This window comes from Erpetoichthys calabaricus, chromosome 18 (assembly GCF_900747795.2).
Source record: "Erpetoichthys calabaricus chromosome 18, fErpCal1.3, whole genome shotgun sequence".
Taxonomy (NCBI): domain Eukaryota; kingdom Metazoa; phylum Chordata; class Cladistia; order Polypteriformes; family Polypteridae; genus Erpetoichthys; species Erpetoichthys calabaricus.
In genome coordinates this window covers 33,977,393-34,003,255 of record NC_041411.2, presented here as the reverse complement: position 1 = coordinate 34,003,255, position 25,863 = coordinate 33,977,393, and the positions used below count along the sequence as shown (strand labels likewise).

The following is a 25,863-nucleotide window of genomic DNA, read 5'->3' as shown; positions in this document are numbered from 1 at the left end:
CCTTACAAGTTCTGAGCTGGAATTACCTTTTACACTTAAACGGCGTGTACAAAGAAATTTTCCAATAAACCTTTACACTGTGCCACACACTTTATTGTTTGCTTTCCATTTGCATCATCTACACCTTCACACTATTCTATATCTCATTCATACATCACGCTCTTTGTCATTCCCAACACCAGGGGTTGGCGAGCGAAGCGAGCAGGGGGCAGAGCCCCCTAGTAACAGTAGAAATAAAGAGAACAGTTTTTCCACACTGCATCTCTACAACCACAGCAGGTACATAAAATACCGAAAATCTGTGACTGGTACGGCGAGTCAATGAGAGAGACGGACAGCGGGCTTGGACCACAGGCGCATCTTCAATAGAAATGGAAAAGTATTTATGGGCTGCAGTTTTATATATCTACCACAGGAGGGCGACAAGATGGCAGTTTTGCCTTTTGTTGTTTCTCATCATCATTTACATTTACTCTCGTTTCTTTCTTACTTTTTCATTTCATATAGCGCCTTTCATAGATGACAGTGTTATATACTACTTCTTGAAGGTCTAGTCGTTCTCTTTTCTTCCTTTATATAGACTTGTGGCCGATTTTAAGTTGTTTTTTCCTTCTCTTTAGAAAAAGAAGACATTTCATTTATGTAGAACTTTTCAAGATACTTAAAGTGCTTTATACAGACAGAGGGGAGCCACTTCAACCTTCACCAATGTGTAGCACCCATTATTATATATATATATATATATATATATATATATATATCTGACTACAGGTCAGATGAGTGTTCCAAAGTACACCATCAGACTGATGCATGCGAGGTTTTCTCAGCCTTAAATGATGGTACATTGAGGAGCTTCACCTTGAGTGTAGCAGAACCGTTTGTCCATAAAGTGAACATTAACCAAATGACAAGGTACCAGAAGGTTATAAAAATGAATAACCAAACAGTAGTATGACAGCTGGAATGAGATCTGGGCCATCATGTCAATGAACAATGCAGAGAGCGAACACTGAAGTGGTGCTGGAGATGATAACGTTAGGCAGCACCAGTCTGCTGATTTAATTTGACAGCAGAGAATGGCTACTTGGTTAATGGTGAACAAACACATAAGTAAGAGCTTCACTGTACTGTGGACAAATGACAATACGACTACTACTGCCTCCTGCTACTGGATATGAGAACCTAACATAACAAAAAATGCAAAAAATAAATACATAAATAAAACAAGGCCGAAAACTTCAAACGGAGCCTCGGGCTTTCCTACTTGTAGACACCAACTTCACAATACCTAAATGAGGCCTTCACTCCTATTTCTAGCCTCAGCCTTCCCTTAGGCCTCCTCCCACTCTGTAAGACACAAAATGGGAAAGACAAGATTTAAAACAATCCTTAAGAAATATTCAAAAGGAGGCTAGGAAACCTGAAAAATTCTGGTTCAAAAGTTAATGAAATATAGATCTTTGAAAGTATTCAAAGTTTATTACAAAAAAACAAAAATGAAACAAATGTAAAAAAATGAGCAAAAAGAGGATGTGACAAAAGGGCAACCCCACCAAACAAAATGAGTAAATGTCTGAAAAACAAACAAATACCACAAGACTAGCAAAAAAATGAAGAAGACCACAAATATCAAACGCTTACAAATGCAGACTACAAAACCAAACGCCACGCCAGTCTGTGTCTGGAAATAGACAGGGGGGAGGGGGGGGCACTCCTCTAGTTGAAATGCCGTGGTGCCCCCACCACCCTGAGACAAGGCACATAACTAACCAAACTAAAACATAATACACAAATAATAAACAAACCAACAATCAAAACATAACATACATGAGGACAAAAAGCATAATCAGTGACAAAATATACATAATAGTAATATTTAAAGATTAACAACCAGATCACAGATGATTCAACTCCACCTAAAGCAGGGCTGAGACCCTGGATGCCATCAGGCAGGCCACAACAAGTGGGGCATCAAGTGGGCAGCAGGTCACCTGAGCAGCGTGGAAAGCTCCTGCCTCCCAGCAATGACTGCATGCCAAGGAATCAGAATCCTAAAATCAAAGGTGCTGCTCCTCTAGTTTGTGGGACTGTGGAGATTAAAAACTCCTCAGCCCCGTCCCATGTGGAGTAATATTTTAATAGTTGGTCTCTTTATTTACGAGTGTGAAGACATTCAAAGAAATGTCCTCATAGTCCCTAAATCTGACCACTTACCTTAACTGGGCCCATTCTTTATCAAACCCCCCCAAGCATTTTAAACCTGACACTCGGTCAAGTTTCATCAAATATTAGCAATTAATTAAATTTTTAAAAATGAAATTGAAGCCTACGCTCCAAACAGAAATAATCAGATTATTTTATTTTAGCAATTCCTTCCTAACGGTGTGCTCTGTTGGCCGATGTGTTTCTTCTTTATCTTCACTTTTCTTCCACTCTTTTATGTGTGATTAGTTTTCGGTGCTCAGCCTTCCATTTCCATGAACTCCACTGAAGACCAGCCTGGAGTGCAGCTCTGAGAAGTGGAAACCCCAACCGTGATGTGACCTCATAGTCCACAATGAAGTCAGATCAGGTCTTCTGACAGTGAGCAGAGTCCTCCTGGTGGAGGAGAAGTACCACCACGTGTTCAGCTGCCTGAGGAGAAGCAAAGCACCAAAGCCAGACTGGCACTCCGGACTTGGCATCCACAGAAAGTGATCAAACAGTGGGGCATTAGCAACACCACCATTTGGTCAATGCGCCATTTTTCACACACTGAAGCTCATATTTGCAGATCACTTTATAAAGCTACACTCTCATTTACTAAATATCTTGAAAAATGTGAGCCATTTATTTTGGAAAATTCTTTAGAAAACCAATTGTAATAAAACACATTTTAATTCTGGTGATCATTTGGAGTTATGCAGGTTAGGATCAATCACTAAAATGTCTTCCCTGTCATAAGCCCCATTTTACTTTACTATGGTAGCCCACCTTGAAATGTCACAGTAATTTCAATATATTATATAATAAAATCATGTTATTATTATAAAACGGTAAAACAAGTACACAGTGTAGACCCCTTTGATTTCGCTCTGGTTGGGGAGATGCTGCCCGAGGGTCTGTTACAATGTGATGGAGTGTCTCGGACCTCGAGAAGGTGACACTCAGTGACAGAACGGAGTCTTCTGGTCATAGCTTTGTAGTGTTAACCCACAATCCTGAGCCCTGACCCCCGGTGTGACCCCGAGTGACTCACTCCACATTCGACTTCTCAGAAACATGAAACCAGAACACTGACAATTAATAAATAATCAAATTCATTATAGCTAAGCGCTCTCTCGGAAGAAACATTTGCGGTTGCTTGACACACAACAAAAAAGACAAGCGCGCCCATACATTATAGTGAAATTCACCCGTCCTCCTTCTGCTCCTTCATCTGAACCAATCTCAGCCTGAACAAACTGATTGATCAAAGATACACTGACAGCTTGTCCTAATGCCGACTGTCGGATAACACGCTCAGCTACTTTGACCACCTTGACTGCACCCTCAGAAGGAATCATCAAACCTCCTTTGTTTTTCAAGTGATAGCTTTGATCATATGATGCCGGTACAGCATCTGTTACCAAACTAGCACGGCACACATCACAGGACAGCTTTCTCAAAATCCCATCTAAGGGTTACCTCCCACTGCTTCCTGAGGTGGATTTCTTTGAGAAACTTTCAAAGTTTGAGAAATGTTAACAGCTAACAACAATCTACTTAGTTAGTGACTAAATACGTTTAGCCAAAACGTTGTTTGGAGGCTCACTTGAGCACATAAATGCATAGCTTTGCTAGTTTAGCCTGGCGTAGCTAAAGTTAAGATTATAAAACCGGATTTTCTAATGGCCAAATATAACCAAAACAATTGTTCAGCCTTACCTATGAAATGTAATCCCTGTGATCTGGTTTAGAGCGTACAGCTGTTTGTACAATCCCAAGCGGGACATTATTCATTATTTCACTCCACAGCAGTGCCACTCGCAATATGGCGGCGACGTTGACGTACGATGCTGCTGGTCACGAGGCGGCGAGTAATTCTAGGTCTATGATTGGTGTGTATGACGCGTTTACGCCACGCCCCCTCGGACCCGCGTCGGCGCTTGCGCTTACACACAGCTAACTAAACTACGACCGGTTAGGAGCGGACAGACCACCACGCTCAGCTCGGTTTGTAAAAAGGCAGAGCGGGCTGGCAGAAGCTCCATGCGTCACTTTTATGGCGGCTTCTGTTGTTTGTCCGCCATAAACCCCCACCTTCATAGGATTAATAGAAGCGTTTATTAAACTTGAGCAAAGAGAACAAGGCAGGTGCACATTCCAGGGGACAAAGGACGGCGAGCAGCTGAAAACAAAGGTGGACTACTGTACTCTCCTGAAGCGAGTTTATTCTGGATTTCAAAATCTTATCAGCTTATCAGATTTCAATTTATTTCCTACTGTGAAAAGACGCGAGTTTTCCATTATGCGTGCAAAACAAGGCACCAGCTCGGTATTATTAACGTCTGCGCTGGAGAGGTTTGGCCCAATTGGTGCCGGCCACCTCCGCATGTTTTTTTTGTGGCCCAACTGGTTAAACACCACGAGGGATTTTTTAGGAGTTAAAAGCTGCCAAGTCCAGTTAATTGGATGGCAGACTAGGCCCTAGGGAAGGTACGGGTTGCTGATGCCATCAGGGGTACTTACCTTGTAACATGTGGGATTGGGTTGGGGACACCGTCCTCTACAAATTAGCACCGTCTTTCACTGGAGACGTAAAAACAAGGTTCTGCTGATCAGAAATGATCTCTGGGCATCTCTCAAAGATTAAGGTGTGCTCCGCTGTCCTGGCTAACTTGCCCACCACAGCCTCGTCCATTCTGGGCCCCTAATTATTCCCGGTCCCTGCTGTCCGTCTCCCTGACCCTTTCAACTACCTAATGGCTAATGTGTGCCGAGCAGACGGGCACAAGAATGGCAGACGTCGCATCACCATGGTAGATGCTGCACATTGATGGTGCCTCAGTTAGAAAGGCGCTATATAAACATACTTTACTATTAACTTGTCAATTTCAATTGTTGCTGGGTACCTCATTAAATGAAAGCTTGTCTTGCATCTCCAGTTTTCAGTTCCTTCATGTTGAAGATGGCTGTGCTCACCTGCACTGATCCCTCCGGCACACCAGTGGACAAAAGAAAAGACCGCCGAGCTCTTTCGTAAGACAGACACATGACCGTTACCACAAACAATACACCTCTTTTTATTTTCAGACATATATACACACAATAATGTAACAGAGGTATTTCAATTGTCAAATTAAATGGAATGTGTTATTCTTTTTTTTTTTTTCCTTTTAGAAACATTTGAAATAAATAAGATATTTAGCTTTGGGTTTTGTCCACCAACCCTGGTACCAGACCCCTGGAAACGCGTTCTTCATTGTGAATCCTTCATGGATGGGAAGGTGGTTTGAGAGACTTCCCCCTCTTTCTAGATTGTACTAGAAGGAATTAGTATCACCCGTCCCAGGCTCCAGTGGCACTGCCACCCGATCCCGAGGCAGATGCGATCTTAGGCAGAATGGGGTGGGAATGGAACGTCATCGCTGGCAGTACAAAAGGCAAGGAAAGGAACGGTGCAGTGCCAAAGCTCTGCAGCTGGAGAGAGCCGAACAAAACCACCAGTTTTCCTTTCTTATCGTCCCCTAATTTGCACTTCATTTTGCATTTCAGTCACCATTCTCATCCTGAAGCTCTTTTATTATTTCTATCAAGTTCTGTAATCCAAAGATGTATCCAGTGTCTTGGCCTTCATGAACCACACTGTCTTCTCCGTAGTAGCGGCACGTGGTATGAGCAAAGTCAATCATGCGCACATCTACGCTACAGGCGGTCCCACTGCTGGGGCTGCCCCTCACGCTGCTGGCACGCCTTGGCGTGAAAGCAAACGCGCCTGCGCATTCATCAGCGGACTCGTCATCTAACGACTCCTCCGAGTGGTCCTCCTCTTCTTCCCTGCCTCGGCGCCGGGCCGGGTGCTGTGCTTTTTTCCCGTCATAGATGATGAGAAGAGAGCTGGAATAAAAACGGTAAGACTCCTGCGCCTCCAAGACACACTTCAGTTCGGTCAGTTTCCGCAGCACCTGTTCAAACAGCTCACGCCGAAGGTGCCGTCCGTTGTGGAAGAACTGGTAGAGGGCTTCCTTGAAGCCCTGCACAGTTAGCTTCCGTCCATGGTACTTGTTCATGAATATCAACTGTCCAGAATCGGCCTGGTACACCTTGACAGGAGGAAACAGAAAGAAAAAAATGACAACTCCAACAATAGCACCAACAATGCTGTGCTAAGGATGGGGAACGCTCAACTGCTTTGTACTAAATGCAAAAACCTTACAAGTTTGGGATTTAAACAATTAAATCAAAAGAAGCTAAAAGACTAAGAAAAAGACAATGGAGGGCATACCTGCATACCACAGACCCGCACTCCAATGACTGCTGAGGTACTCTGCTGACACTTGCTTATCTGGTGGGCTTTCTTCTCCTCTGTAGCATCATCCCCATGTTGTCGTGTTCCCATTTTCAAGTCCAGCACACAAGGAACTTCATAGCGCAAGGTTAGGTTTTCTAACAAGATGAATTCTGAGTAGTCAAGTCAAGGAAACATACGCAGTGGGATAAAACAAAGGAGCCTACACGGACATAAAACAAGGCACAGTTCAAAACCTATCTGGGGATAACTACTACTGTTCTGCATGGAGGCCTGACAAGTCAATGCGAGAAACAATAAAACCCTGGCCAGCCGTGTGGTGTAGTGGGCACGGCTTTGGACTACACTTCAAGTACTGCTGCCGAACCTGTGTGACCACAAGTGAGTCGCTTCACTTCTCTGTACTCCAACTGGAAAAACACAAATCTTAAATGTTGTATGTATGTCGCCTTGGATAAAGGCATCAGCCAAATAATGAAAAACATCACTGAATTACGATTAAATCCCAAGAAATGGCAGGGGAACCAACAGGTGGAACATTTCTAAGGAGTACAAGCATGTAGAACTTTGTGGCTTCGTTTTAAGGCAGGCACGTTCACCCTTAATCATTAAAGGAGCGCTTGACACCATCAAGAAGAAAGTTGGGCAGTTTTGTGATTCAAGGCAGGCATAGGTTCTGAATCAGGAACTAGAGCTTTGTGGCTTCCAGGCCACTTCCCTTACCAAGAGATTATATCCTCCGTAATCAAAAGGATACTGTATTGGTTTTGATGTTTGGCGTTTTCCTTCATTCGCTGCAGTTGCTGCTGATAATACTTTAAGCTCCAGGGATTGTGCTTTATCTGAGAAACAATATTCCCCTTCTCCAAATTGTAATATGGAACCTTCAGTCTCTCAAACTCCTCATCGGAAGCAAGACTGTGAAGAGAAATTAGGTGGTAAGAAACAATGAACACAAGAATCCCATGAGGAATTCCAAACTTGGCTTTAGAGAGATGTACACTACACCCATAATGCCTTTAAAGTCAACTGAAAAAATAGTCAATTGGACCTCAGGATGGTAGGATACATGAATTACTGGAGACCTACACTTCTAAAACTTCACTTGGAACAGGTCACTCCGTCCGACAGAGTTGAGTTTCAAATGCACCCAAGACAAGGTGGACAACACGATGGCTTTCAAAGTGCTAAAATACTTGACTGGGTTCTACATGTGTCCACAGGTCACTGTTAAAATTGCAGGTAACCAGGCTCTCTCATCCACATATATCCTTGATGGCCATGATCTTTTAAAGGCCAGGCACCTACTTTTACTTCCAATAACTTAATATATTCTTAAACCTGCTTAATGCACTTCTGAACCGGAGGGGCTGGGCAGAGCCAATCCTTGCAGTACCGTATTCAGAGTGCCACTGTATCATGTCTTTACGTAATGTGTACCTGCTGAAAACACCACAAATACCCTACTATCCTGGAATTCAATTTTGGCAGTGCTCCTTTGGATATTTCACTGACTAGCCACTTTAAAACTCTACAGTGATGAAAACTGAACGGTTATCAAGATCTGGGCCAACAACAACACTACTGTAAGGTTTTAAAAGAGCCACTCTTGCTTTGTTCTTTATGCAATTAAAAATGACAGTGGCTGACTCCTCATTACCCAAATATACATTTACCCTTAAACGGATTTCACACAAGGTGGTCAGCCAATCGTGACACTGAACTAAATCAAATGTACCAGTTCAGCCCTTTTCTCTAGGACTCTAAGAAAGCTGCTTAACAAGCTTGTCCTCTAAATGTAAAAACAAGTAAATGACTGAACTACGGAACTAGAAACACATTCAGGAATGGCATTTGCTAAATACAGGCGCTATACCAAGCAAATGCATCCTTGCTATCTGGGAGCAGTGTACCGAGCAAGTAACAAACAGAGAAACCAATCTCAAGTCAACTTTAAAAAAAATAAGAACACCCTTTAGTACTCAATCTGGGTAAGAAATGGCACCTCCACACATAAATCTCAAGTGCATAGAAGCGGGCAGAGCTGCCAAGGCACCAGAACAGCCAAGCCATTTTTACTTGACACATTTTCTAGTTCAAGGCCCCCTCCCATCTAATGGTTTTTACTCTGTGTGCATTTACTTCATTAAATATAATTTGCCAGACAGATGCCCTACACTAAACCAGGCCCAGCTTCATCTTAAATGGGTTCTTCCAACTCACAGTTGTTCCTGCCACCACTACAGTGTCTTCCAATTCTCCTACTTTTGCGATTCCCTAAACTGCTCCAAATAACTCCCAGCTGAGAACAGCTTGACAGCACAACTTGCTGCTTTTGTGCTTACATTCAATTTTTCACTCATTTGGAAGCAGGAATTCTTAATGTACAGTAATAATCAGTAGGTGGAGATCAGGTATTTTATGAGATTTTTGACAGTCACCGTCAGTCAGTCATTGTCCAACCCACTACATCCTAAAACAGGGTCATGGGGGTCTGCTGGAGCCAAACCCAGCCAGCACAGGGCAGGAACAAACCCGGGCAGGGCGTCAACCCACCACAGGGCAATAGTACTATACTAATTTTGACAGATTTTGCCCATGTATGTTTGAGTATTCCTTTCTTTCTGTGAACTTTTTAAAACTATGTTACGGACTTGCATAAATAATTGGGATTCATTCTCCGATACTGTCATGTTCTGGTCACAACATCCTAAAACAGGGTCATGGGGGGTCTGCTGGAGCCAAACCCAGCCAGCACAGGGCAGGAACAAACCCGGGCAGGGCGTCAGCCCACCACTGGGCAATAGTACTAATTTTGACCGATTTTGCCCATGTATGTTTGAGTATTCCTTTCTTTCTGTGAACTTTTGAAAAGTATGTTAAGGACTTGCATAAATAATTGGGATTCATTCTCCGATACTGTCATGTTCTGGTCACTTACTTGCCTTTACCCTACATATCCAGTCTAATCTCTCATTATTCAAAACAAGTTGGTATAATCTGAACATGCCCTGTAGCATGTTATTGACCTCCTTTTAACAGGTCAACGCTTCAGGAAATGTACACAATAAATGCTCAGTTCATTTTGCAATGCTGTTTTCCTAATAAATTACACCTCTTCCTTGTCAAATGCCATCCATGTTCTGAACCTGTTAAATGCAGGGTTGCTCATAGTCACTGTAAATCAGAAACCAAGCCTGGATGTGGTGCCAACCGTTCTCTTAGTGCTAAAATACTAAAGTAACCTTTTGCAGTGGACTATTACATTATTAACAATATGTTTCTCTTGCTACCTTTTGTCAAACACATTGTAACTTTCATGTGTACCTTAATGTTACAGGGAAATCTGACATTACTGTTTATTGCAGAAAGTTATTGAGCTGCCTTTTTCTTTAGTACGTCCTCCTTAACTCCTCACTAATCCACTTGCTCGTTATCCAACTGTCCCCGACGTTTGGTATAAAATGATCATACATTGTACTCCTTTTAAATCTAACAGCACTGTTCCCTATACCCAGATTACTCCAGACAAGTTTTAGGCTCTATAACCTCTCAATTCAGTCTTTGTTTATTACAAAATAAGGAGAGGGATCTTTTTTTTTGTTTTGTTAATACAAAAACAAAACCCAAAAAAACTAATTACTATTATATGGACTTCTGCTAAAGATATCTACTGCCCTGGGTAATGAAAATCACTAATGACTAAATTCATTTCAATACCAGAGTTACAGAGCTGACCACACTGGAGGATCTAACATATTCCAGTAGGTTGACTACCTAAGTCAAAACCTCCTTACTAAAATCTCACCCATCTGCCATATGAAGAAGCCTCACAGATGACTTCTCCGTTTTTCAATGGTTACAAAATAACGAGAATTCATAATGTCAGCACAAATTTTGGTTTCAAAGCAGTTCCCACATGATTTAAGACAAAGGTCATCAAGCCCTTTTTTTTTTTTTTAATACCACATCCTGGATCACAATTACAGCCACATCAGCACCTTCTACAGTCATATGAAAAAGTTTGGGAACCCCTCTTAATTCTTTGGATTTTTGTTTATCATTGGCTGAGCTTTCAAAGTAGCAACTCCCTTTTAATATATGACATGCCTTATGGAAACAGTAGTATTTCAGCAGTGACATTAAGTTTATTGGATTAACAGAAAATATGCAATATGCATCATAACAAAATTAGACAGGTACATAAATTTGGGCATCCCAACAGAGATATGACATCAATACTTAGTTGAGCCTCCTTTTGCAAATATAACAGCCTCTAGACGCTGTCCTCCTATAGCGTTTGATGAGTGTCTGGATTCTGGATGGAGGTATTTTTGACCATTCTTCCATACAAAATCTCTCCGGTTCAGTTAAATTTGATGGCTGCCGAGCACGGACAGCCTGCTTCAAATCATCCTATAGATTTTCAATGATATTTTCAAGTCAGGGGACTGTGACAGCCATTCCAGATCATTTTACTTCTCCCTGTACATGAATGCCTTTGAAGATTTCAAAGTGTGTTTTTGGGTCATTGTCTTCAACTTTGTGACTGATTCTTGAACATTATCCTGAAGAATTTGTTGATATTGAGTTGAATTCATCCGACCCTCGACTTTAACAAGGGCCCCAGTCCCTAAACTAGCCACACAGCCCCACGGCATGATGGAACCTCCACCAAATTTGACAGTAGGTAGCAGGTGTTTTTCTTGGAATACAGTGTTCTTCTTCCGCCATGCAAAGCACTTTTTGTTCTGACCAAATAACTTAATTTTTGTCTCCTCAGTCCAAAGCACTTTGTTCCAAAATGAATCTGGCTTGTCTAAATGAGCATTGGCATACAACAAGTGACTCTGTTTGTGGCATGAGTGCAGAAAGGGCTTCTTTCTCATCACCCTGCCATACTGATGTATTCAGCAAATTGCACTGAATTGTATAACAATGTAAAGATGCACCATCTGCAGCAAGATGTTCTTGCAGGTCTTTGGAGGTGATCAGTGGGTTGTCTGTAACCATTCTCACAATCCTGCGCATATGCCGCTCCTGTATTTTTCTTGGCCTGCCAGACCTGCTGGGTTTAACAGCAACTGTGCCTGTGGCCTTCCATTTCCCGATTCCATTCCTTACAGTTGAAACTGACAGTTTAAACCTCTGAGATGGCTTTTTGTAGCCTTCCCCTAAACAATGAGACTGAACAATCTTTGTTTTCAGAACTTTTGAGAGTTGCTTTGAGGATCCCATGCTGTCACTCTTCAGAGGAGACTCAAAGGGAAGCACAACTTGCAATTGACCACTGAAGTACCTTTTCTCATGATTGGACACACCTGTCTATGAAGTTCAAGGCTTAATGAGCTAATCCAACCAATTTGGTGTTGCAAGTAATCAGCATTGAGCAGTTACATGCATTCAAATCAGCAAAATTACAAGGGGACCCACATTTTTGCATAGCCACTTTTTCACATTTGATTTAATTACATACAACAAAATACTGCTTCACTGAAAATCTTTGTTCGGAAAACACCCCAGTACTCACATGTTCATAGGAAGTTCATAGGAAATGACAGACATACCACTGTTATCTTTTGTGTTGAAAGTAGAGTCAATTATTATGCAGGCTGAGAGGGGTTCCCAAACTTTTTCATATGACTGTATATACCCACTGATGGTTCGTCATTACATTTTGATTTGACTAAATAAAATAAGTGACATGAACTATTTTTAAAGCTGACCAAGCAGAGGAGCCACCAAATATGTGGACAAAACAGCTATCATCTCCCTTTATCTAAACCAATTAGTCAGAGATTATCTAATTTTCACCATTAGTCTCCTAGATGGAAAGTGACTTGTTCTATTTATTGACTGCTCACCTCTTCATTTTTTCCTCCTTGCGGTTGAGCCGAGTTCGCTCCTTGCTGAAGTTGTCATTCTCCAAAATCATGCCTTTTTTATTGCTCCACTTTATCATCTTGTTTTTAGCCTCACAGTCAGAATGGTCCACATTCTTTTCTAGTTCCGACTGCTCTCTATTCAGAGGATAGGCAATGAGGCACAGACTGCCATCCTCATCTTCCTCAAAGCTCACTGACACGACTCCTATTGACAAGAAAAAGACAAGAGGGGAAGGATGGGGAATGGGGGAGCGGGTTGCATGGACATAATTAGTATGAGGTTGCCACAACACAAAGCCACTTTTAGCTTTAAACTCAGCTTTGCCTGCTTTTGTTTCAGCTCATAGTTCTTCCTCTTACCAATTCTTTATTCATTCCCTGAGAATCCAAGGCCTTATATCTTGCCTTCTGGCATCTTTCAACCTAACAAATATCAGAAAGTCTAGACAAGAACAGAGACACCTGCATATTAAAGGCAGAGAGAGACACACACACACACACATAGGGAGGTGATGACCTCTCGGTCTAGAGCCCCAAAAAAAAAAACACAAGACGCCAATTCTCTTGAGGCAAAAGGTTTTATTGCAATGAATGTGGTGGTAAAAAAAAAAAAAAAAAAAAAAAACACAAACCAGCTTATTAAAAATAAATTACCCAACACACATACAAAGTGTGTGTGATCAAAACAGACACAAGCACATCTTTCTGTTTGTTCACATAAAAAAATAAATAAAACAATTCTTTCTGGGATAAAAAGACCAATCCACAAACCTGGACACCCCACAAATCAAGCACATGGCAAAAATTTTGGTTCTCAATTTTTTTTTTTTTTTTTTTTGTTCTTTATGAACAGAAGAGAAATGTTAAATCCCAAAGCCAGAAAGAAACTGAAAACCTGTGAAAAGCTAAAGCAGCTCCAGCACCCCCACAATGTCCCTGATTGTTTAAGCCAGCAGATGTGGCAAGTCTCAGATGTGAGAAGTCTCTGTAATAAGGACAGTTCCAGTCCACGACATGGCCGTAGCCAGTGCAATTTACACCACTTTCTTGCAGGGTCCTGAACAGGGAGGGGCAGGGAGACGAACTGGGAATCAAACAGTTTTTTTTTGTTTTTTTTTCCCCCTTTAAATCAGGATGAGGAATCATCTCCCCCCATGCCAATGCTGCATAACAGTCCCTCAATACCATGGCGTCGGAGCAGCAGGCAGGGTGGGGTGAGCAGCAGTGAGAGCAAGGAGAGGCCCTGGGGCTTTAGCTTTCTGCAAAATACAACAAAACCAAAACAGAAGGCCCTACTCCCTCCAGAGATACATCATGCAAAACAGTCAGATTAGGAACAGGCAGTACTGTCATCCCTAAAGATACACAAAGGCAATACAAATGGTGTGTCTTCCTACATCTTAGCTGTCCAGTGAGCTCAACTATACATTATAGCTGCTTATATGATACACAGCAATGCTGAGAATACAAAAAGAGCAACATATAAAACAAATAAATGAAACAAGTAGACTTCAGACTTGTGTTCCAAATGAAATACAAAAAAAACAAGCACTGGGACCCAAGGGAGGGTGATGCAAATCTTGGTAAACATAAGCAGGAAGTGATGGGAGCGTGAGTTCCACTTACCGTAATCCACCAAACCCCCCCCCCCCCCCCCCCACTTTGAAGAAAAGCGGCAAATTGAGATTAACGAATATTAAAGAAAATACATTACATATGAATGGCATACTCCCTGAACCATTCACAGCTCAGAGACTTAGTTGCTAACCAAGTCAATCACCCTCATAAAATTAGGAAAAGAATACATAAACACACACAAATACAGAATTCATCCTTTGACAACTGTTGGTAACAAAAAAAGGTATTGTTTCCAATATACATTGGCACTGTTTGTTTAATTTATCATATGAATTAAAAAGACAAACTCCCATCACTCCCACGGGCTTAAAGGACTTACCTCACTACACAGCAAAGGCTGATAGACCCAGCACAATAGCGTCCCCAACACTGCTGTTAGCGGCTCAGGCCAGAAGCTTGCCCCGTCTCCGAGGACATTTAATATTAGCAACGCCACCTTTTGTTTGCTTATAGAGACATACAAATGTTACACCCTGCTTCCCCAGGATAAGCCCCACAATATTCAAATGAAGCAGAAACATTTGGCAGATGGGAAAGAGAGGAAAACAGAGAGACGGAGGAAAAGGGAGGGGGAGCATGAGGCCAGGGATTCAAAAGAGAGAGGCTTACCTTTATATTGAGGAGTGAACTTGCGCATCTCCACAGGCAAGGTTTTGTAGAACTGGTGCTCACGGGGAATGAGGGGCTTGCAGATGGTTTGGTCGCCAAAACGGAGGACACAAGAGTGGCCTCCGACCTGGTGGACGAAGGGCTCAAGCAGGACTCCCTTGCTGGCATAGTGCTCCCCATCCATAGTGTCCAAAGCTGGGCTCATCCTTAGAGCTCATTAGACAGGGTGATGAAGCGCTCAGATGAGGTGCCTTAGTGCTAACCAGGACAGAGCAGCTTGGGGGATAGGGCTCCTTTCCTCTACTGCCAATCTCTGAAATACTGTGAGAAGGTGCACCGTAGTGGGGGAGGGGATCTGTACTGACAGCGTAAATCCCCTACAGTTGCTCGATTTTCTAACAGAAGCAGAGAAATCTGCAATAAAAAAAAACAAAAAATACAGACCTGTTTTAAATAAAAAGAAAAATAAACCACACAGAGAGCTTTGCTTTTAAAAATGGATTTGCGACACAAAAGGGTCTGCGATGGCACTGCACAACACACTAGCAGGATGGCTGCCACCGACTGAGGCAGTGAGCACTCAGCTTCCAGAAAAATATCACCACAGCCAGAATAAGCCCGCCCCCTCAAGAGCAGCCAGCCAGTCACAGCTAAGCAACTGTTGTTAGGTGGAAACGGTCAAACAGGCAAACAAAGGAGAATGGGAGGGGGAGGTGCAGAGAGCAATGCTGCTCTCAGCTGTTTTTTACTCCTCAAATACTCTGCCTGCCTGCCACAAGAGGGAGACACAGGGTGCCATAAACAACAAAGAGCACAAAACAAGAACACTGGTGGGAGATCTGGCAAGACACAGAAAGAGGGAAAAACAACGAGCCCTTTACAGCTTGTTTTCAGCTTTTTGCTCAAAATCACAGCATGCATTTGCAAATCAGCCACTAAGACTATACCAGCTTGAAATATTAGATTCCTACAACATTGCTCCCACCACTGTCCGAAAATTATTCAATCGTATTGGTTATCAGAGTCCTATATTTAAAAACTGAAATCCTAATAAATTTATCCGAGATTACTTAGACCTGTGCCCTCATTTTAGTGCTTCCCCCTAGAAAATTTTGACTTGTGGATGGCACTGGTTAATGGCCAGGGTGGGTGGGGAGTTAGGGCTTGTGGGGATTTTTGGCAGCATCTCATGACAGATGGCACAGTTAAATACATGAAATTAAATATTTATTTAACATTCATGTTAATTAACATTAAACTGATAAACAATGCAAAGAGTGTATGGTTACAACAAAAAGGAATTGACACAAGTTTTTAACTGAATTAAAATAAAAACACTTGCTATCACCTCGTTGGCTCACCCGAGATTGTTACATATATACATTTTTATTTATCAGATCATTTTCCGTAACATTTAGAGTCTACAATGTTACCATACCAATATTCTGTTTGGGCTCAACTTTGAACTACACGATTTAACAGAATGCTTTCAAGAAACATGCATTTTATGTACTCTACAAACACGTACAAGTGCATTCTATCATTACTGTTAATTCTGAATATGACACAGTGTGACAAAAACACTTCATACACAAACACATGATCTCTCTCTCTCTCTTTGATTGAAGTAAACATTTAAAAACTACTAAAACAGCGAATACAAGCGGCTGAAATGAGTTTCCTCCGCAGGGTGTCTGGGCTCTCCCTTAAAGATAGGGTGAGAAGCTCAGTCATCCGGGAGGGACTCAGAGTAGAGCCACTGCTCCTACGCATCGAGAGGAGTCAGATGAGGTGGCTCGGGCATCTGATGAGGATGCCTCCTGGACGCCTCCCTGGTGAGGTGTTCCGGGCACGTCCAACCGGGAGGAGGCTCCGGGGAAGACCCAGGACACGCTGGCTGGCCTGGGAACGCCTTGGGATTCTCCCGGAAGAGCTAGAAGAAGTGGCCGGGGAGAGGGAAGTCTGGGCATCTCTGCTCAAGCTGCTGCCCCCGCGACCCGACCTCGGATAAGCGGAAGAGGATGGATGGATGGAAAGATAAAACAGCAAATCAAGTGTTCAAATGCACCTGAATGCTTCACAATGTATTCTTTAGGCAGTACGAGCTCAGAACACAGTTGTTTGCTTTGTACCATAATTGCTGAAAGGAGTGGAAAACTGCAGAAATTCATTTGCTTTATGGGTGAGAGGGAAATCATGTCATTGCCTAAAGGCAGTTTCAGACTTACGCATTGAAACAAATCACAATGAGATTCTGACAGAATGCACGTCATTTAAGGCTGGCAGGTGCCAAAATTTCACAACTCCTCAAGTCACTGGAGCAGACACCTCTACTGAATCGCAGTGCATGACTAATTACAAGGTTGTTTCAGAAATTTCACAGTGATTCCAAGCCGTGCATTGTGCTGCACGGGTGACACAAGGTTAGGATTTTTTAGCAGCCAATCAACATAAACTGCTAAAATAACAAAAAAAAAAAAAAAAAAACAAAAAAAAAAAAAAAAAGACATGAAAACTGATTGGATGCCACATTCCCTTTACCTCAGTGTCAATTCCGGTGGATTACTAGGTGATCCAGACACTAATTTTAATGGTGGGGAAACACTGCAAAGTCCATACACTGAGTTCTGTGTGCCAATGCAACCGTGGCTGCAATTTTCACCCACTTTTTCATAGAAGCATATACAGGAAAGGCTAGGCCACATGTGGCACAAGCATTATCTGATGCCAGCCTCATTAACCATTACATCAATCTTGGGCAGTAGGGACATTTGTTGCATGTTTTGTCTAAAATGGATTCATGCAAGACTGCAGGTACAGGATATGTCAATGTCACACACACAGAGGTGCATTGCAGGGCCATTGAAGGCACATAAATTATACATATAAACAGAACTTAAAATATTTGATATTTAATAGGGCAACATATTAAAGTCTAGCTTTGTATAAATGGTGAAACATATACAACATATAACACCTATTGTCACTGTACTGTACAAATACAGAGATTATAAATATGCTTATTTAACATTACTTTGCTACTGTTGTTTTTAAATACCTCAGAGTACATAAATGCTCAAACATGAGGTTTTATACACACACCAACAATTATATATGGTGCCCCTCAAGGTGGAATGTCACTCCAAAAGCTCTGGACTTATACAGAAGATAGCAATTTTAGACATTTTAAAAATTGGGGCTAAAGCAGGTAATGTGGCTCACTTAGATTCTTGTAGTTTTAAGACATATAACCTACTTTCTGAGAGGCATATTTAAGATACAGGTTATTCAAGTTGTCCAAATGCCATTGGGCGGTTGCCACTTTGCCTTGGAGCAAACAAATGGTAACATTATTTTCAGCAAATTGCATTCTAACAAAAATTGTAAAAATTTATATAGTCAGGGGCCTGAATGACAAATGACGCAAGTTTAACAATCCAAACTGACTGGTTATTTTCGAAACTGTCCCAAAATTATGGGGTTAAAAAGGGCAGGGAAACAAGTTTTCACAACAACCACCCTTTTCAACCTCAACAATGTCTAAGCAGTGGATGTGTGCGACACTCAGCCACTGTTACAAATGTCTATCAACTGGCACTGTTTAATATGACAGAGTCAAAAACAAATGGAACTACAGTCGTACAGCCGTGACTCTAAAAAAACCCATACACTTTGCTGTCCCTTATCCTTCACATACGTCGTGATGAAAAGGGAAGGTCATTTGAAAATTCTGTAGGATATACCCTCTGAGGAACAGAAAAATAACCTCCACTTTCGATTTCCAGATTTTTTCAAGTACAGGTGCATCTCAATAAATTACAATGTCATTGAAAAGTTATTTTATTTCAGTAATTCAATGCAAAAAGTGAAACTCATATATAGATTCATTACACACAGAGTGATATATTTCAAACGTTTATTTCTTTTCAATTTGCTGATTATGGCTTATAGCTAAAACTCAAAATTCAGTATCTCAGAAAATTAGAATATTATATGGGACCAATTTAAAAAAAAAAAAAAAAAGATTTTTAATACAGAAATGTTGGCCTGCTGAAGATTATGTCCATGTACGCACTCAATACTTGGTTGGGGCTCCTTTTACATAAATTACTGCATCAATTCGGCGTAGCATGGAGGCGATCAGCCTGTGGCACTGCTGAGGTGTTCTGGAAGCCCAGAATCCTTTGATAGCGGCCTTCAGCTAGTCTGCATTGTCGGTTCTGGTGTCTCATCTTCCTCTTGATAGATTCTCAGTTGGGTTTAGGTCAGGTGAGTTTGCTGGCCAATCAAGCACAGTGATAGCATGGTCATTAAACCAGGTATTGGTACTTTTGGCAGGGTGGGCAGGTGCCAAGTCCTGCTGGAACATGAAATCAGCATCTCCATAAAGCTTGTCAGCAGAGGGAAGCATGCTCTAAAATTTCCTAGCAGATGGCTGCACTGAATTTGGACTTGATAAAACACTGTACACCAACACAAGGCAGATGACATGGCTCCCCAAATCATCACTGACTGGAAACTTCACACTAGACTTCAAGCAACTTGGATTCGGTGCCTCTCCACTCTTCCTCCAGACTCTGGGACCTCGATTTCCAAATGAAATGCAAAATTTACTTTCATCTGAAAAGATGAATTTGGACCACTGAGCAACAGTCCAGTCCGTTTTCTCCTTAGCCCAGGTAAGACACTTCTCATGTTGTCTCTGTTTCAGGAGAGACTTGACACAAGGAATGCTGTGACAGTTGTAGCCCCCGTCCCAGATAGGTCTGTGTGTGGTGGCTCCTGAAGCACTGACTCCAGTCCAGCCACAGTCCACTCCTTGTGAAGGTGCTTGTACACCTTTTTATGCTATTTTTCACATTGCGCTTTTGTATCCAGTTTGTTTTTCATTCCGCCGGATTTACTTCAGTTCAATCATCGCCAGAGACCCCAGGGTTGGACTTCATTATCCACCAAATGCAGAGGAAACACGGTGAGATTGTTCCATTTTTCCGGGAGATTCAAACATCCATTCTTTGTTGACCAGTCATCCATATGCAGGACAGTAATATACCCGTACTCAAGTTCACGATCATTGTCATTTCCGTATTCATCCATTGTTGTTGTGTTAGTTATATGTTACAGGGGCAAGGGAGGGTTTGTTATTGTATATATGGTGTTTTCACATTGCTGCTTTGGTGGAGGCATATACATATACTGTGGTACCTCGGTATATGTCTGCTTTGGAATAAGTCCAAATTGGTATACGTCCTGTTTGGACGCGAAAAATTTTGCTTGGCATACAACCTTTGTTTGGAATACGACTCGCGTGCTAGAACACCATGTGTGGTATAGCGGGTCCGCGGCTTCAAAAAAAGGGCCAGGTTTTAACCCATATAGCCATGTCGTTCTCCGTGGTCGCAATTGTACAACCTCGGGGAAGTAAATGAGGTAGTTGGAGCAAGTCGCACCTGCACAGGTGGGCTGTGATCGGGAACCTCGGATTTTATCGGATTTATTTATTGTTGTTTTTACCCCCACAGAACACTTGTTTTTTATGGATATTTATTAAATAATTATTTACTGAAACCAGATGCACTGCACTTTGTTTGGACACTGATTTTTGTTTTAAATAAAAGCACTTGGCATTCTTGCACTATCCCCTGGCTTCATTTGAAAATTGTCCTCATTTGTCAGCTCATCTCGGTAACATTACCGACGCTGTCAGGTTCCAGGCTCCCTGTAAGGACGTATGGGAGCGTGGAGCGGACCTGCATCGTCACACCGCACGATACCCTACGTTGCCCACGAGTGTCAGTACACCAGTTGCTAGCATTTGGTGAACAACCCGCGCTATAACTATGTGAATTTTCACGCGATTTTGTGTTTTTTCACGTAAATTTGAATTGATTGTTGAAAAATATGAAGGTGGCATGCGTATCCGGGACATGGCTGCTGCATACCGTATGCCAAGAATGACGGTATCTACGATTGTGAAAAATAAAGACGTTATTAAAAAGTAAAGTGAGGTTAAATTTTAATTTATTTCATCTAATTGCTTTTGTATTTATGTATTTTAGTATTAAGCATTGTTTATTTTATACAAAATCATCAATGTATAATATGCCAATAACAACAGGATTTTTTTTCCATGGGAACGGATTAATCATTTTCCCTTTATTTCTTATGGGAAAAATTTGTTTGGTATACGTCCTGTTTGGTATAAGTCAAAGGATCTGGAACGGATTAAGGATGTATACCGAGGTACCACTGTATATATATTTTTTCGACGTGGGGAATGTGCAGTAGTGTTTTGTTATTGTGTTCCATTTAATATATTCACTTACCTGACATACCTGCCTTTTGTGTGCTTACGTTTAAATTGTCAACCGAGGGGAAAATATTATTTGTTAGAGGTACGGCTTGGTATATGTACTGTAGATTCATCCAAGTAATTTATCCAGGCCACAGGTCTTGTTAGTGTAGCTGCTGGCTGGGTAAGGGGTCGGTCGTTACACTACTTTTCTGAGACACAGAATTTTGGGTTTTCATTACCTGTAGGCCATAATCAGCAAAATGAAAAGAAATAAACGCTTGAAATATATCACTCTGTGTGTAATGAATCTATATAATATATGAGTTTCACTTTTTGAATTGAATTACTGAAATAACTTTGCAATGATATTCCAATTTATTGAGATGCACCCGTAAGTGTTTTCAGGACAAAGATTACTAGACCAACTGGAAATAAAATGAATCTCGAATTGCTTAACACCTTCAGATGAATTACATGAGGCTGTATATCTGGAATGTAAATTTCACCTCAAGGAATTCTAGCAGGTATGAATGATCAAAACAATCTATCCAGCTGTGCAGACAGGTTAACAGTTTGTAGTTCATCTGGTTTAAATTATACTCACTATGAAGTATGTAGACATACCTGGCAAAGCCACTTAGTTATGTGGTCTTACCTGCAATTCCAGTGGCTGCAGGGATTTAGAGTCACACCTCAAGAGGCTACCCTGATCATTTGTTGTTGTGCTGAGCTGACTTTTGCAAGCATATTATTACAGGTTGGGATTTAAGTATCTGGCTCTTAACCTTTGTGTGCATGTTACCACTTAAAAATGTATCTCGACATGAAGTTTGACAGCTCCCTCTCAAAAGGTGCAATGCCCATTTGAACTTTCATATAGCCAAATTGCAAAAGCATCTGATTTCAGGAATGACAGCTGGGCAAACTGGATTAATGCTCAAGTTAAAGCAGTAAAAAACAATTTAAAAGTTGAAAAGCAAGATACTGAAATATATATTTCAGCGGTTCACAGTATTTTGGCATCTTGCTCAAAAGCATGATATGCCAAGGTTTACAATGAATGCTATTTACATTATAATAAACATTGTAAAGAGCGTCAAATTAAACACATACGAAAAATACACTAAATTAAAATACAAGAAACGACTACACTGCCCTTCTTATTCAAGATGCGCATAGCACAGCAGCAAAAGGCAGGCTTCCTAAAAAAACACACAGCTCATCAAATACAACTACTCTAGCTTTGCCTGAAAACATTGTGCAAACTGGAAATGGATGAATTTAAGCCAATTTATTAAACACAGTCTGTATTCCAACGAACCTGAAAAAAGAAATAAGGCACAAATCACACTGGACACTCGTAACAGAAGGGATCCTAATGTGAAAGGAGTCAGCAAAGAGCAAAGAAAAGGGGCAGGCACAACATAGGTAAATTAAAAATAAAAAGAACATACACATATGAGTGCCTGCTTTTTTCACCCCCTTTTCTTGTTTTGTTTTTTCTCCCTCTCTCTTTTGTTTTACTGAGCAAATGTGTGACTTCCAGCATATCACTTAAGCTGCCGGAGCTCCAATATTCTATATAAATTAATCTGCAAGAGCATATAATACAAAGTATAATATTTGAATTCTTCTGTCTGACAAATCAGCCAAAGTACATATAAACCACCATTACCTGAACTATGATGAGGCAGCTTGCTCTCTTTCAAGGTCATAAACGTAAAGGTCTTTCTAGTGCCCATCACCACCTTTTTTTTTATTCAACTGCATTTTAACTTTTAAAAATAGTTTTTGTGAAAGTGCAGTACGTGCACAACTGGTAAAATAAGCTAGGAAAGATAAAATGATATAAAAATTGCACCATTTTAATTATCTGTGGTTGCTGGTATTGCTCTCACATAAAGAACAAAATCTCTATGTAATTATGTCATGTGTAACCTTAAGGACTGCCTCGTTTTTCCAAAAAAACTAAGTATACTACATTTTTAAATAGCTATTCATCAGCAATGGTGCATGTTACATAATCAGGGCAGTAAAGGTAGCACTATGACAGGATGCCTCCATTGTCAACAGAAGGAAGTTCTAGGCCAGACTGGGGCTGAAGAATGGATTACCCATGCCCGCATCGGTTTCCTCTAGGTGCTCCTGATCCCTCCCATGGTCCAAAGACATGCAGGCCAACTGGCTTTGCTAAACTGGCCCTAGTGTGTGTCTGCATGCGAGTATGTTCACCCTCCAATGGACTAGCACCCGATTTGGGGACTGCTCCTGCCTTGCATGCTTGCCAATGATCAAACAGGAACATGTCTAAAGCATTACACAGGGTGGCCAGAATTAAACACTTAATGTAAAGGGTTCTGAGAACTTCCTGAACAGTAGTGTGCCAAAGTATGAATGAAATACTTTAACAATGCCCTCTTCTACCCACAGTAACCTTCAACAGAAGATACAAAAGAAAATACCATTTCTAATAAACTGGTTATTAAATGAAAGTCTTCAAAAAGTGGCCAAGTATACCATTTTTTCTGCTGTGGGGTGTGAAAATGTGTAAAAGAAAAATATGCCCATTGCCAAAAGCAGTAGACATTTTAAAAACAAAAAATGCTGCTGACATTGTGTCCTGGTCTGGTATTTCCTATTGCTAGTTTCCTTGACAAATCCCAGTACAGCTAAAACTGACTTTGCTATAATGGAAACCATAATATTCACCAAGATTTTGAATAAACTATAAATACTTCTTGTTAAGCAAGAAGCCATTGATTTATTTTTTTTAATTAATGAAAATTTCAAGCAGAAAATCTGCCCATACATTTGAGTAGAAGAGTTATGTGGTTAAAAAAGGATCAAACATGAACACCACTGGTCTACTTTTTCATAACCCTATTCTCCAAAGTACAGAAAAACTGACATGGTTTCCCTAACATTCTGTGGTATGTGTCCAACAAAAGATTTTTTTTTGCTCTTTACAGTCAAAAGTATGAAACCTATAGATTAATGTTTTTCAACCTGTGGCATGAGAAGATTCCATTTTTTACACAAGGGAGTGGCAAACACCACCATAGGGAGCGGCAGAGACAGAAGCTGTCACAACTGCAGTTCACCTCATAAAAATCCAGGTGTGTCCCTCGCTAGTTTAAGGCAAAAACTGTATGCATTTACAGGCTTCATTTAGAAAAAAAACAATTCATGCTTGCTTTGACTGTCACTTGTAGTCATTTTAAGTTGTAGTGCTGCATAATTTGAGGTGAAAACAATGGCAAGATTAATCAACTTTTAATATAGTACCATACACTGTCCCGAGATATGGACGGATGGTTTTCATTCATCCTGAGTACAATAAACAAGGTTGCACTTGTGCGTTCAACCAGACATCCATTTTATAAACAACTTGTTTAGTTCAAGTTTATTGGGAGCAGATGCCTATCCAGGCTCCACTAGGTGCGAGGCAGGTACTACTGGATGGTGCATCACCCTCGCACATGTCCTTCTACAATAATGATTAAAAGAGCTGTTCCATGTAGCAATTCCAAAATAAAAATTAGTATTTCAAAACACACAGACATTTCTGTGGCTTGTCTTGTAATGGACTGCAGCACAAGGTGAATCTCCAACAACACAAAAAGTAATGCATTAATAGAAGTGCTTAATACTGGGAACGTGAAGTATGCAGAAACGGTTAAAAAAAATGTTTAATTGCCGACACTGAATCAACAAACACTACATTTATGTCATTTGTTGTGTTTTTGAAATCAAACTAACGCTCAATAATATAAAAAATAAAATATGCCTAATGTGGCGAAAGCACAAAAGGAAAATATCTAAGGTACAGGAGCAAAAGAGCACAGCCTCGAGTTAATAAGTAATTATTGCTGTCCAATTCAGTGGCAAATTCTGAATTAGTACACCGCCATTATCCATTTCATTCAAAAAGGTAGCCTTAAATATGTGATAGATCTAAAAAAAGAAGGAAAGACTTGCAAAGATGAAGCATTAGGAGTCTGAGTCATTTGAAATTTCAGTTAGTCTAGTCTGACACTTCCATTAAATATTGCTCTTCCGTAACTATTAGTAAGCAGGTACTGCCACCACCATACACTGATGCAATCTCACCACAGCAAATGTCAAACTTGACAAAGAGATTTCTCGATAAACCTGCTTTAAAAACTGTGCCTTAAGGAGCTTACTTAAACGAAAATATCCTGAATGTCTTGGTATTCACTACTGTTACAGGGCAGCAGCATGTTGTTTGAATTTTTAAGTACTAGCTTTAAGCAGTGCGTGTTTCTTGGTTATTAGACAGAAACTGTAAGTTAATAACATTTAGTACACGCACCAGTTAAGATAAATAAGGTAGTCCATGATGATCACACAATTATTTATAAACCCTATTTTTAAACTGCCCAAAGCCAATATACTCTCCCCATTCTGATTCCTTCATCCATTGAGTTTGCGATTTTGTGGTACATTTAAAGCAAATGTAATTACTACTTTAAACTGTTTGCTTTCTACACCACTGAGAGAAAAATCACCAACCATCCTGGAGAATTACTAAAATAAAAGATTATCTCCCCTGACTAAATATACCACATTCTTTATCTAAATACATATGTGAATACACTTCTTTTGCTTTGAATTTAACATATTTTACAAGAATTGAGAACTCTGAATGCATTTCTGAACATACACACATTAAAATATGTAGTGCTTTTCCACAGGAAAAGCTTATTCTATACATCACATATCTTCGTGCCATTTTAAAGAGAACTTTCAGCAGGTACATAAAGGGATAATCATTACCTTGCAGTTTAGTATCGGGAAAGCACGGAAGTGGAACTGCAAAGCTCAAAGCGGACACATCTTTTGTAAACAGACTCTAAAAAAGAAGCTGTGCTGCCATTTCTTACGTATCAAATCAGCAAGTACCAACTTGCCAAATTACATTCACA

The 25,863-nt window shown here is 40.8% G+C and overlaps 1 protein-coding gene across 2 annotated transcripts in view; it reads right to left on the bottom strand.

The window, feature by feature from the left end:
* Window positions 1–5,240: 5,240 nt before the first annotated feature.
* The window catches only part of ip6k2b (inositol hexakisphosphate kinase 2b), a 46,331-nt gene continuing 25,708 nt past the window's right edge, over window positions 5,241–25,863 (bottom strand). The window contains exons 2-6 of one of the 2 annotated variants that reach the window (XM_028825326.2): window positions 14,623–15,036; window positions 12,355–12,580; window positions 7,248–7,408; window positions 6,467–6,642; window positions 5,241–6,284 (exon numbers count right to left, since the gene is read on the bottom strand). In XM_028825326.2, coding sequence (XP_028681159.2) covers window positions 5,733–6,284; window positions 6,467–6,642; window positions 7,248–7,408; window positions 12,355–12,580; window positions 14,623–14,827 — 1,320 coding nt within the window. In that variant the 5' untranslated portion in view covers window positions 14,828–15,036 and the 3' untranslated portion in view covers window positions 5,241–5,732. Of the gene's footprint in view, window positions 6,285–6,466; window positions 6,643–7,247; window positions 7,409–12,354; window positions 12,581–14,622; window positions 15,210–25,863 lie in introns of those variants that run through there. The other variant, XM_028825327.2, reaches the window with a different exon arrangement.